The sequence below is a fragment of the Andrena cerasifolii genome, chromosome 7 (assembly GCF_050908995.1).
Source record: "Andrena cerasifolii isolate SP2316 chromosome 7, iyAndCera1_principal, whole genome shotgun sequence".
Lineage (NCBI taxonomy): Eukaryota > Metazoa > Arthropoda > Insecta > Hymenoptera > Andrenidae > Andrena > Andrena cerasifolii.
The window spans coordinates 8655301-8668405 of NC_135124.1; the positions used below are offsets into that span (position 1 = coordinate 8655301).

General features: G+C 37.2%; 3 protein-coding genes and 1 long non-coding RNA gene across 4 annotated transcripts; 3 read left to right on the plus strand and 1 right to left on the minus strand.

Moving 5' to 3' along the window:
• Positions 1-1246: 1246 nt before the first annotated feature.
• Positions 1247-3023, minus strand: LOC143371771 (uncharacterized). The gene is made up of 3 exons (XR_013086119.1): positions 2900-3023; positions 1460-2794; positions 1247-1416 (listed from the first exon to the last, which is right to left on the minus strand). It is a non-coding gene; the product is annotated as an uncharacterized LOC143371771 (long non-coding RNA).
• On the plus strand, positions 2500-4349 carry LOC143371748 (cytochrome c oxidase assembly protein COX18, mitochondrial). The gene is made up of 6 exons (XM_076817321.1): positions 2500-3027; positions 3105-3242; positions 3543-3690; positions 3768-3892; positions 3962-4072; positions 4167-4349. Exons 1-6 carry the CDS (start codon positions 2500-2502, stop codon positions 4347-4349), a joined length of 1233 nt encoding a protein of 410 aa, XP_076673436.1.
• Positions 4350-4699: 350 nt separating this feature from the next.
• Positions 4700-5942, plus strand: LOC143371769 (putative chitinase 10). The gene is made up of 2 exons (XM_076817358.1): positions 4700-4836; positions 5595-5942. The coding sequence occupies exons 1-2, from the start codon at positions 4759-4761 to the stop codon at positions 5760-5762; spliced, it is 246 nt and encodes an 81-aa protein (XP_076673473.1). The 5' UTR covers positions 4700-4758; the 3' UTR covers positions 5763-5942.
• A 3543-nt stretch (positions 5943-9485) lies between these two features.
• Positions 9486-12745, plus strand: LOC143371766 (uncharacterized). The gene is made up of 3 exons (XM_076817355.1): positions 9486-11560; positions 11653-11769; positions 12418-12745. The coding sequence occupies exons 1-3, from the start codon at positions 11549-11551 to the stop codon at positions 12592-12594; spliced, it is 306 nt and encodes a 101-aa protein (XP_076673470.1). The 5' UTR covers positions 9486-11548; the 3' UTR covers positions 12595-12745.
• The last annotated feature ends 360 nt before the right edge of the window (positions 12746-13105 follow it).

Sequence of the window (13105 nt, forward strand, 5' to 3'; positions counted from 1 at the left end):
TATTAGTATTTCCAGAGCCTAGAATACTTAAGAAAGACACTATAACTTATTACACAGCGATATCAATCGACCAATAGTAATATCTCTTGTTTGCAAGAGCATATTAAACATTTCCATTATATACGAGTAAATACACAGATATACAGTATTGGTAGCCAGAAACATTCCAGACGTGTCTCTTTAAGACACTTCAATCGTACATCAATATATAAATAAACAAATCTTTATAATTCTTGCATACATTGAAAGGGATGGATTAACGAATGAGATGATCGCTAGATGGATGTAATGCTTATTTCCAATAATGACGCGCACAGACGCCGTAATGCACCTAACGTTTAAGGGGGTAGACACGTCACGTGACCTGGCCGATTCGACAGGTCGGTATTACAGCATTTTTTTCTGCACAGAAATGGTAATACCGATAGATCGACGATTACCCGGTGAACGCGAGAGGGAGCTGTTTTGCCAGATTTTGGCCCAGGTATCTCTAATATGTGCCCCGATAACAGAAATGCCTCTGATTTTTTGCACAATTTTTCATCCCCTAGTATAGGAGAAATTCGGCAAAAACCTGATTTCCTATTTTTGCCATCTCTTTCGACGCCATGTTCTCCTGTTACAAAGCCCAATTTTGTGCATTCTGAAAATTTTTGTCAGATTTTGGCCCAGGTATCAGGAGAACATGAAGCGAAAAGAGGTATTCTGAATTTCAGCTTCGAAGGCATCCTCGATTCTCTCTCCGAAGACGTTACTTAGTGCCACCTCTTTCGACATCATGTTCTCCTGTTACAAAGCCCAATTTTGTGCATTCTGAAAATTTTTGCCAGATCTTGGCCCAGGTATCAGGAGAACATGAAGCGAAAAGAGGTATTCTGAATTTCAGCTTCAAAGGCCTCGCCTTAAAGTTGCAAATAAGAGGCGCTAAGAGCTTGGTTTTTCAATTTAAAAATCTGAAAAAAATTCAGGACAATAGTAACAATCATACGTACTTACAGTAGAAATATAATTATAGTGCCAAGCCTGCTTCGATACACAATCGGCCTTTTTCCGCATTTTTTGGCGTTTTTTATTTTTCACAGCTTGGTTTTTCAATTTAAAAATCTGAAAAAAATTCAGGACAATAGTAACAATCATACGTACTTACAGTAAAAATATAATTACAGTGCCAAGCCTGCTTCGATACACAATCGGCATTTTTCCGCATTTTTCCGCATTTTTTGGCGTTTTTTATTTTTCACAGCTTGGTTTTTCAATTTAAAAATCTGAAAAAAATTCAGGACAATACTAACAATCATACGTACTTACAGTAGAAATATAATTATAGTGCCAAGCCTGCTTCGATACACAATCGGCCTTTTTCCGCATTTTTTGGCGTTTTTTATTTTTCACAGCTTGGTTTTTCAATTTAAAAATCTGAAAAAAATTCAGGACAATAGTAACAATCATACGTACTTACAGTAAAAATATAATTACAGTGCCAAGCCTGCTTCGATACACAATCGGCATTTTTCCGCATTTTTCCGCATTTTTTGGCGTTTTTTATTTTTCACAGCTTGGTTTTTCAATTTAAAAATCTGAAAAAAATTCAGGACAATACTAACAATCATACGTACTTACAGTAGAAATATAATTATAGTGCCAAGCCTGCTTCGATACACAATCGGCCTTTTTCCGCATTTTTTGGCGTTTTTTATTTTTCACAATATGGCGGAACTCTGATTTGGGAATGTAGTCACGATTTTTCGTTTTTCGTTCTTATATGAGCAGATTTGGGGCTGGGCGAGGTCTCAATCGAAAGAGGAAGGTTCAATGCAGAGCGCTCTGCTCATGGTTCAACGAGATTGTGTTGATATGTAATAATATCAGTGTCCAAAGTAAAGCAAAAGTCGACAAAATATACCCGCAGAATCCAAGCATTTTTAGGTCACTAAAAGAGTTTTGCAAACATTTGTACCCTGATACCTCGTCTGTGATGATAGGTCTATCCTATACCTCGTCTGTGCCTAAAGTTTTCACAATAATTCTAGCATATCTTACATCGGTATTGTAGATCTTTACAGAGGCTATTGTTGGTAACTTGGGGTTTTGAATATATTTTTACAAAAATAGGTTTAATTTCTAACAATTGGTACTTATCACTAACAACTTTTATGATAACGATACAAAAGCATGCTAATAGATTGTACTAATCCTAAACCATCCCATTTGTGTTCCTTATTTTTTTGCTGTATTTTGAAAATATATTGGAAAATGTGACACTATTATCATTTCATTTCATACAAATAAATGTACAAAAAATGAACGTATTATTACTTATTTATTAAATTAATTAAAAAAATACTTATCCTTTAATTATCAAATAAGAGTGCACAAAGATATTTGAGGTTAGGAAGCTAACCTATAAACTGTAGTTGTACGGTAAAAAACACATGGAATAAATACGTTCCTCTGCTCCTCTCGTTTCGAGTGTTAAAGTTATATAGTATTTTTATTATAATGATGACACGAATGTTTCGAAAAATCTTATTAGATTTTAAATACGTCAACCCCACTTTTATCAAATTCTACCATTCTGTTGATGGTGATCCTAGTGTAGTTTCACATAGGAACATAAACATAAATATATTTTCTAATAGTAAAGTGCTGTTAGGTTCCCTTTCGAACGAACGAAAATTCTCAACAACACCAAAAATTTCTATGCATCAACTGAACCGTAGAAGTGTTCTCGAAGGGCCACTATGTTGTAGAAACATGATATTAACCAGAGTGAAACCTGAATATCATTATCCTCCTACAATGACTAGTATTAGACGTTATTCACATGTACCAGATTCACTTGTAAGCGATGCAATTAGGTATAACAGTGGTATCTTTAAAATTATTGCTGAAAGCTTACCAGTAGAATGTATGATGGAAGTTTTGAAGGCGATGCATCACAATACAGGACTACCATGGTGGACAACTATAATGCTTACCACAGTTCTTACAAGGACATTTATAGCTCTACCATTAACTGTACACCAAGTAAGTGCTATTATATAAATCTTATACGCACTAAAAGACACTTGCACTCAAAATTAATGTTGAATTACCACTTTTAGCATCAAATTGTGGCTAAAATGGAAAACCTAAAGCATGAAATGAAGGATGTAACGAAAAGATTAAAGATGGAGATGAAAATGGCAATGTCAAATTTAGGATGGGATGCATCATACGCGATCCGTGTTTACAATGAGTCTGTACGTACTTCTGCGCCAAAGTTCTGTCTGCTTTTCAGCAGTCAAATTTTAAGACACGTGTGTGTTTCCATGGGCATAACGAGCACAGCAATGTAATTGTAGAAAGAAGCAGTTTCCTACTTTCTTCAGACCTTTTATAATTTCTGTGCTGATAAATGCTGATACAGAAGAATTTAAGGAAATTGTATTATAAAGTAAATCACGTGTATATTATACTTATCATACGAAAAAACGGACGGAACTTTCGCACATGCATAGGTAAGTGAAATTCGTAAAATAATTTAATATACTTCGTAACAGGTAAAAAGAGAGTGGAAGGAATTAATTGTCAGAGAAAATTGTCATCCGTTTAAGATCGTCGCAATGGTACTGTTACAAGTGCCATTATGGTTGGGCTTTTCATTTTCTTTACGAAATTTTTGTTACATGTTACCTAAACAAGACGATGGTGAGTATAATATTACTCAGCTTTAACACTTTCAAGTTAGAAATGATGTTTCAAGAAGTCGAAATATTCGATGTTAGTTGCCCAACAACATTACCTTGAGTTCGTTAACGGAGGCTTCGGATGGATGACGAATCTTACAGACATAGATCATTCGTTCGTACTACCTGTACTCTTTGGGCTTACTTCTTTAGCCACGCTAGAAGTATGTATGCGAAATAGCTATCTGTGTTTGAACGAGAATATTTCTATTCCAAGGTAATATATTTTCTAGGTTCAGCAACTGCTGTACAAAAAGAACGAAACCAAAGTCCGGAAAATAGTCAAGAATGTCCTTCGAGTATTTACTATTTGTATGGTGCCTGTCCTGGCGTACGTGCCATCGGTATTTACAAAGCAATTTCTAAATTTACATAATAAATTTACATTTTTCTCTCTATTGCTTCTCGTACTAAAGTCCGTGAAAATAACTATTTCAGTGCTTGACCCTGTTCTGGACCACCAACTCTTTCTATACACTTTTTCAAACTCTCTTACTCCTGTCTCCAACGTTTCGTAGACTAGGAAGAGTGCCCAAGACGGACTCCGAACAGCAGCATCCGTACTTCGAATTGCACAAAGCAGTGAAACAGAAACTTCGGTTAACGACGAAGTTGAACTAGACAACAAAGTAAGTATAAACTTCAGCTGAAATAAATGGCCAGCATTCAGAAGGATGTAACGCTCGTGATGTCTCGCCAACAGCCGTCAATCAAAGACGTGCTAATGTGTAAATAAACCTTCTAAATGCGTTAATTTCGATTGGGAATATTTGTCCGGAAATAGACATGATACAAACGACATCAGCAACGTCGATCTTGCGCGCTTCGTAGAACTAAGGTCGTAAAAAATGACTGCTTACATAAGCCGTCGATGACGGAAAGGGGAATGAAGTCACTGAAAAAAGAGCTAGCTTCCAGATAAGTTATTAAATCATGTTCCTTGTTTATACTTAGAAGATACGTATATAAAATCCATTTCGTCGGCGAAGGAGGCAATCGAGTTTCAACGCGCGAATTTGCAGAAGAAACAATGGCTAGTACAAGGCTCTCCACGATCTTGCTGTGTACGATTCTGTGCGCCGTATTTCTTCTCTGTGGATTAGTGAACGTGAGTACACGTAGCATTTATAATTAATAATTGGCACGCAAATATAAATGATTTGACAATAATCTTGTGCTCAGTGGCGGATTTAAGAAAGAGGCCCAGGTGGCAAAGTTCTGAAACACCCTATATAGATAACAGATACAAATAAATTTACGTGCGGGTAGGATGAAAATTATGGGAAAGAAAAAAAGACACAGTATTTGGATGAAATCATAAATTTCTTTGCCAGGTGGAGTCTTGAGGGCAGAGTTGGGCATTAACTAAATAAAAAATTATTTAAATGACGGATCCAGTAAAAGTTACTTTAACTTTAGACTATTCGACGAATAAAGTTAATTTTTTTCATTCGGCAATAATTTTTTAAATTCTATTCGTCATTCGAAATTTGTATGTAAAACATGTTTGCCAGTATAATTCGTCGCGCTCATAAAACGAATAGTTTCATTGGAAACACTATGTAAAGGCATGATCGTTTCACCGAGAAATCAAGCAGAGTAATATTAAAAATTAATTTATTAGTGAAAAGTGTTAAATCAAACAAAGTGTCAAAACCGTTATTAAACTCAGTGATCCATTGATCTCAAAAGTGTAATCGCTAATGGAGGAAGTGTTTAAAGGGGAGAGGGATATTAAGAAAAAATGAAGATTCAGGGGTATTAAAAAAGAGAAGATTAAGAACAAAACTGGAAAACTAAAACGAAAATATTTATTGATTCATTTGGTATTACCTACGTACATATATTATGCTTTACTCATTCTAGGGAGAAGTTATTCCGTATCCAGGCGATTGTACAAAATACCAGCACTGTGACGGTAGTGGATGCTTCATTTTATCGTGCGGCGCGGGAACAGAATTTAATCCAAACATCGGGACTTGTGACTACCCTCTGCAAAATCGCAGGGATTGCAATCGTGTTGGCTATATATAACACTGAGAACATAGTCCTGGGAGCTTTCATTCAACGATTTCACGTTAAATGAGCAACACCAGATATTTCGCGGGGGACATGTACGGGCAATGAAGTGAAAGCGAATAATGCTTCGTTTCTTTTGCAACCATTGCCAACGAAATGGAATAATTAAATAATACTCATATTAAAAGTGCATAATGTTGTTTCATCACTATCCTTAATTGTTATATCCAAAGTTATTTTTCTTCATTAGATCTCGTACGTTTGAACATTACGTCCCAAATGTGATTATGTGCTAAATAATTCACACGAAAATAAATTTAAAATTTTTTTCTTTAATCCACTGCGATATGTTCTTCATATATTTGAATAGGTCTCGTCGAGAGGCTTTAAAGTAATACCACGCAGTCGTGTTGCCCTCACGGTTGTCGAGATATTGTGAGTCAAACGCGGCGGAAAACCCAGAAGGATTGCATAATTTTCTCCGCGCACGGGGAGCGAGGGGAGCGTCGGGCGCACAACGTATTGTGCACTGTGCAAATTGGACTCCATGCTGTTTACTACTATGCTAGCAGGATTACTGTTTCGCACGTACTTTTAACGGTCGAACAATTTCAATTGGGACATATTTTCGTTACAGGCGGTCGGCCGTAAGTCGCCCCATACTACCATCCGAGTTGTTAGAGAGTTAGCCTCGTTACGTACTGTCGACCACAAGGTACACGGGAATATATGAGTGCATGCATACCTACGCTTGGAGTTGCGGCGAACAACAAAGTTTTTTGGTCTCTCACTACCCTGACTACCCTGCGAATCCTCACCCTTGGTGTAAACGTCATTAGCAACACGGAAAACAGACGTTAAATCAGCAACACCAGATTTTTCGAGGGGGACATGTAGGTATCAGTAAAGAACTGGAAGCTAATCGAACCTTTGTTTATTACGCAATCATTGCCAATGAAATGGAATAATTAAATAAAACTTATGTTAAAAGTACACAATTGGTGTTTCATCAATATCCCTAATTATTATCTCCAGAGTTATGAACCTTTTCTCCAGTAGATCTCCTACGTTTGAGCGAGAAGGTGGCAAAGAGAGGCGTAGAGAAGAAGAAGGAAAGAAAGGCAGATGAGAGAGAAATCTAAGAAGCTAAAAAAATCGAATGAGGAGCAGTGTCCGAAGACAATATTTTCTTATTTTGATATGTCGAATTTTAGTTTGATTTTAAAATAAAGAATATGCTATTTTCTTTTATATTCGGTGGTCACAAACCTGTACCTGGACTGGTCAATAACTACAATTTTGAGTTATGTTTCTTTCTAATAGTATAAGATCGAACGTAGGTAATGGTTTCTTAAAGTTTCTTTGGTGTTAGATATAATTGTGTTCGATACATCTCTTACCGCCTGGTATAACAAAACTTTCTGTATAAAATTCCAAAGTTACTATTCCATAGAGCTTACCTAAATTGAAGCTCTTATAGTGGTCAACTACTGTATAGAGTTTAGTCAGGTAATGCTCACATGGTGGACACCGAAAGTTGGAAATATTAGTCACTGGGTTAGCGATAGATACTATTATCACACTAAGTAATTTGTAATCATACCTTATCTTTGAGGTATCGAGATCGAGTAAATCACAGGTGATTACAATAATACAGTTTTTATTACGCAATGGAATTTGGACTATTATTTCTATTTCCATGATTTGTTGCTGAGAATAATTATTTCACTGGAAACCATACCCACAATTTTCAGTAATCGTTCTCTACATATAGGAGATTGGAAGTAATTAATCATCTTCAGCGTTATATAATGAATATCCGGTTTGTTCGTACACACGCAATTTTTTTCTAACTATTGAAAAACCGAGAAAACGTTTAATTGGAAAGTGGTTTGATTCGATGGAGGAAACTTAATAGAAATTAGGATTTGCGTGTAAGCTATTATCTACAGAGATTTCAATATCAATGTAATTTTTTTCAATGGAATTATAAGTATACTTTTAGTACTGCCACTTTATTATGCATTTCAAGATGCGTGCCGCGTCTTATCGTTGGTGTGCAACACACTGTATGACCCCCTGGTTTCGAGTATCGAAGGCCACGGCTAATTACTTATATAGAAAAAGGACTCATCACCAATTTTGACGGCTTTGAAACATGTTGTTACGGTCATTATTCTGAACATCTTTTCCCTTTACATAACCACCGCTCGGCCTTAGTTGCTACAATTACAATACATTTTGCGTACACTTACGTGTCCGTGACAGCATATGTATCACGCTTATCTATTATCTACCCTATAAATACATCGCGGCGGTCGGAAACGAAAGAATCGATGAAGCTTACGAAGGTTTCGAGATATTCCAAAAAAACACTCTGACCGGCAATAGGTTAGGATTAGATTAGCTTAGCGCCCCTCGTGAGGCGTCGCAGCCTTCTTATGAACTTTGAGGGGTGGTTTCACCCGATAAATATGCAAATATGCCCAAAATAAAAAGACCCCTATTTCTTAATTGTTCGGGCCTCTAAAACAAATCTAAAAATCAAAGCAATCGGAGGAGGATACCTAAAATCCTCCTGATTATTTATATCTCTCTCTTCCTCTCTCGTTCATTCTCATTATTTCTTACTCATATTTACACATACTTATATAATGATTTATTATCATAATGTAGGCATAATGTACGAAATTTATTCCCAAGACATGTTGTCGACTCTTTCGTCCCCTCTCGCTCGTTCTCGGGTTCCTTCACTCTCGGCGCGAAGGATACAAAGAAATATGCGGCGATAGCGTCGCGGCTACAATACGTAGTTAAAATGCACTTATAGTGAGAGTTTCCTGTATATTTAAAATAGGCGATATGATAAACATGCATATAAATGTTTACCACTTCAATTTTCGCACAAGGTGCACATTAAATATCAGATAGTATAATAGTATAAATGCGAGTTTTTCAGCGAAGGCAATTCAGTTCGAAATACGAATTTGAGCAAGCAGCCAACATGAAATTCGCCACGAACTTGCTGTGCGCATTCTTTTGCTTCGTAGCCCTTTTGGCAGGGTCTGCACAGGTAAATTGCTTTTTGTCAATCTTTATGCTTATTATGCGTTAGTCGTTAGTGGCAGATTTGAGAATCTACCCAGAAGATTTTTTTTATTGTTCGACAAGGGTCGATTATAATTAATAAGTACCACGCAAACAATAAGCGATTTTACAATAATTTTGTGCTGTAAAATTCATCGTGTTCAAAACACGTCCAGTTTCCTTCGAAATATAAAAGCACGGTCGTATGTAACTTTACAAAAATCGAATATAGTAAGATTAAAAATTAATTTAATTGTGAAAAGTGTGAAATATGTTGTTTTGTTTAATTTCCGCTGCCATCTGCATGCTTGTAATTAAAAGACTGATTTATCTTATCAGTATAATCGCGAATGCTGAAACGATATAGTACAGGGGAGATTAAGGGGTATTAAAAAAAAAGAAGATTAAAAATCAACACTGGAAAGTAAAACGAAAACACATATTTAGCGATTCGTTTGAGATACCTGTCTGCATGTATGATGTTCTATTAATTCCAGGCTGATGTTCGCGCATATCCACAGGATTGTTCGAAGTTCCTGAATTGTGACAATAATAAATGTTTCGTTCAGTCTTGCGGCCCGGGTACAGAATTTAATGAACCCGAGGACACATGCGACTATCCTGTGAACCCTCACCCTTGGTGCAAACGTGTTTAGTAACACCGAGTCTGGGATGCTTAAATCCAAGGACATGAGTTTAAATCAGCAACGCCAGATTTTTCGCGAAGGACCTATATCAGCAAGGAACTAAATGCCAATCGAGCGTTTGTTTATTTTGCAACCATTGCCAACGAAATGGAATAATTAAATAAAACTTATAATAAAACTAGACCATCGATGCTTCGTATCATTACACCCGTAAACCTTAAAGTCGTAATCGCGTGTGCAACGTTTCCTGTCCACTCCCCGATTCTTACCTCAGAAGTTATTTACCACTACTGTATACACTTGTGGTCACTAGGCTCGCTACAGAAAACATTCTGTTCGACAGCATGTGAAAGAAGGATTAACGGAATTAAAAGGTATCACTCACCAGGTGTGCTTGAAGACAGTCCCACTGCTAGGATTGTAGACCATCTTTAGCAGTAGCCCCTTGATTCACACTCTTTCCCTACACAATAATCAACACACATGTTCATTCATACCGCATCAACGAGGTATCTATGCCCTCTAAATGAAGAAGGATTGTGATAACGCACAATCTTCTTAATACGAATTTTGACTTCTTTTTATCTTTGACACTTGTTGAGATCATTTTCAATCGAAACGTTAGCTAATATATGCAGCAATCATTGCCGATTTAATTCCTTGCGAAAATCTGCATTCTTCTCTTCGACACGCTGTTATTCAACGAATTTTTCGAAATATTAACAAAAAACTGCTCCGTTCATTCTTGGGTATTACATTATATTTAATAGACAAATTTATTTATTTTTTTGTTTCAGATAAACCTTAATTAAGTTAGGAGGTACTCCGTTTAGGTACCCTCCGTAAAAAAGACCGTCAGTTCAGAGCCACCTATATATATATTTTCTTAACTTTTATAATTGTTTTAACCCTCGGGCGGGCGCGCCTATGAGAGCTACACGAGCAGGCGCGTGGTGAACTCAGTTCATCAGTTGAAAATAATCATTTTAGCCCCCTTATATATTACACTTCAGAAACGGTTTCTCTGTTGACAGTGGTAACTTAAATTAAATGTGATGGGAAAATATTAGCAATGTACCCAAAAATGCAGTAAATGTATTTAAAAACACAAAAATAGTATACGTAAAACATTTTTAACATGAAAAATGAAAATCAACTGGCACAAGCATCATAGGGTTCTTGAAACCCACCACGATCGCGCGGAGAGAATGTTTGTCTTACCGAGACCCAATGAAGGAAACACGCAGATCGGTGAACGGAGTTCACAAAGCGCGCCCGCTCGAGGGTTAAATGCTTTAAAATATATTAAAAATAAGTGCCATACCGCAGTTTAATCAGAGTATCAGCCCCTATACAATTTGCATCAGAAGATTGACTTTCTCGGCCCGTCACAGTAGTCCAACCCCTTAAGGGTCTGGCCGCGGAGTGGGGATGGCGAGGATGTCTTCTGGTAAGAGGACTGTCATGAACCACGCAGTACTTACCCCAGAACCTTGGAATTGAGCGATCGTTCTAAAATATTTCTAACAAACAATTGAATTCCTTTCTGAAACACTGTATAAATTCAATTTACGCTACGTCGCAATAGTTGATTAATAACGAAGTATGTAAGTAATTTACTTACATACTTCGCCAAGTGTGTCTTCGAGTGTACAGTAAGACAGGATACAATAAAAATACATGATAGTAGCTTAAGAAAATACAGATGCCGATAACATTCTGGTAGGAGATATTCGTGGAAAACATACAAATCGTATATGGACACTTTCCTCTCTGAATTACAAATGATTTTCTCACGAGCTATGATTTTCTCTACTCCTCAGCGTCTTCGATAGCGCGGAAAACAATTGTTCGTGTATTTTTAAAAATAATATACCTATCTTCGTGAAATCTGTTGAAATAAAACTGGCGATAACTACTTAATACCTGGCCACTTTCAGGACCGGCACACACACATATATATATATGTATATAGAGATACATGTGACCTCGATACTTTTGTGGCAGTATTGTCATTGAGTACGACGCCGCATCGCTCGCCTGAATCATGCCTTGACGTTATATTCAATGGGAGATAAGGTAAGTGCGGGTACAAGTATTCATAAAGAGATAAGGTACGCATTGAAAATCAGATAGTAGGATAGTATAAATACGATTCTTTTTCGGCTAAGATGATTCAGTTCGAAATACGGATTTGGAAAGAGTACCCAGCAACCAACATGAAATTCTCCGCGATCCTGCTGTGCGCAGTCTTTTGCTTCGCCGCCCTCTTCTTGGGGTCAGCACAGGTAAATTGGTGTTTCCAAACCTTTATTCTTATCCGAGCGCAATCGAGTTTTCTGTAGCTTCTTCTTTTTATTGCGAGTATAAGGTCACTCCTTCTGAGATTATTAGTGACCACGGCAAAATAGGCACTGGGATACAGACGTATTCAAAGTAGGTAGTAAAGTCCAATTTCTTTTACGAGGGGTAGTGGATTCGGTAAGTTGCGCTGTGCTCTTTTCCTAGTGTACTTAGGACAGATGTTTAAGATATCACAGGGTTTTGTACGTCACAGGAATCAGGTATGAGTGTGTCGAGTTCGTATGGCCAATTCTTATACGTGTCAGTATAACTGGGTCTTTTCTGTTCGGAAACTTGCTGTAGCTTTATGTTACCAATTTTGCCCGGTTGATAAAATAAACGATTTCACTTTAAGTATGAACTATCGCCAATTGGAAATTAGTATAAACAACATATCGCAAAAGTGACAATTAATGTTACAGTTATTTAGTTTAGACGTACCTGGATTTGATAGCGGTCGCCACCTTAGTAACTGTGTAGTGTAGTGCATTGGCCTCGTTTAAATTAAATTCCTTTTTACCGTAGCTGTGTCTACCATGTAAATGAATAAGGGATGTTGAGGGATTAAATTCCATACGTGTTTCACGTTTCAGTCATCAGTGGTAGAAACGAAGATCTACCCAGAAGACTGTTCAAAGTACTACAGATGCGTGGACGGGACATGTCAAGTTTGGGAATGCCTCCAGGGCTTGGAATTCAATCCAATCCTCGAGGCTTGCGACTATATACAACCGGTACACCGAACTGACTGCACGCGTGTGCGTGAATAGGTGGAAATAATGCCTCTGTACCCTTATGAAACAAATCGACGCGTACCCTTGTTACGCTTTTCCACTCGTAAGAGCGAGGATGCAATCTGAAACCATTGTTTATTTATGGAAACGTTTGAGAGAATAAAGTAATTAAATAATACTTGTTTTATATTCGTTATACTCATTTGTCTCGCCCTTATTACACCTACGACCCTTTCAATAAGAATCTCACACGTGTAACGTTTTCTGCAGACAAACTAGCCAAAAAGCTGAACTCGACTTATGTGTTCTACCCTCGTTGTTCCTGACATCGTCATTGGCAATTGCTAATTTAGCTAGCGGTAGTCCTACGCGTCGACTCATCGACATCCGAAATTATGTATCATAGTACGAATTGGCGAGACAGAAAATGTTCAGGTTTCTATCTTGTTCGGAAGGAAAATACAACGATCTTTATTATCGAACACATTCGCGCCATGAATTTACAGGCTTCTTTAGGCCTACACCTTCTTTGGGTGGTCTGTAACAG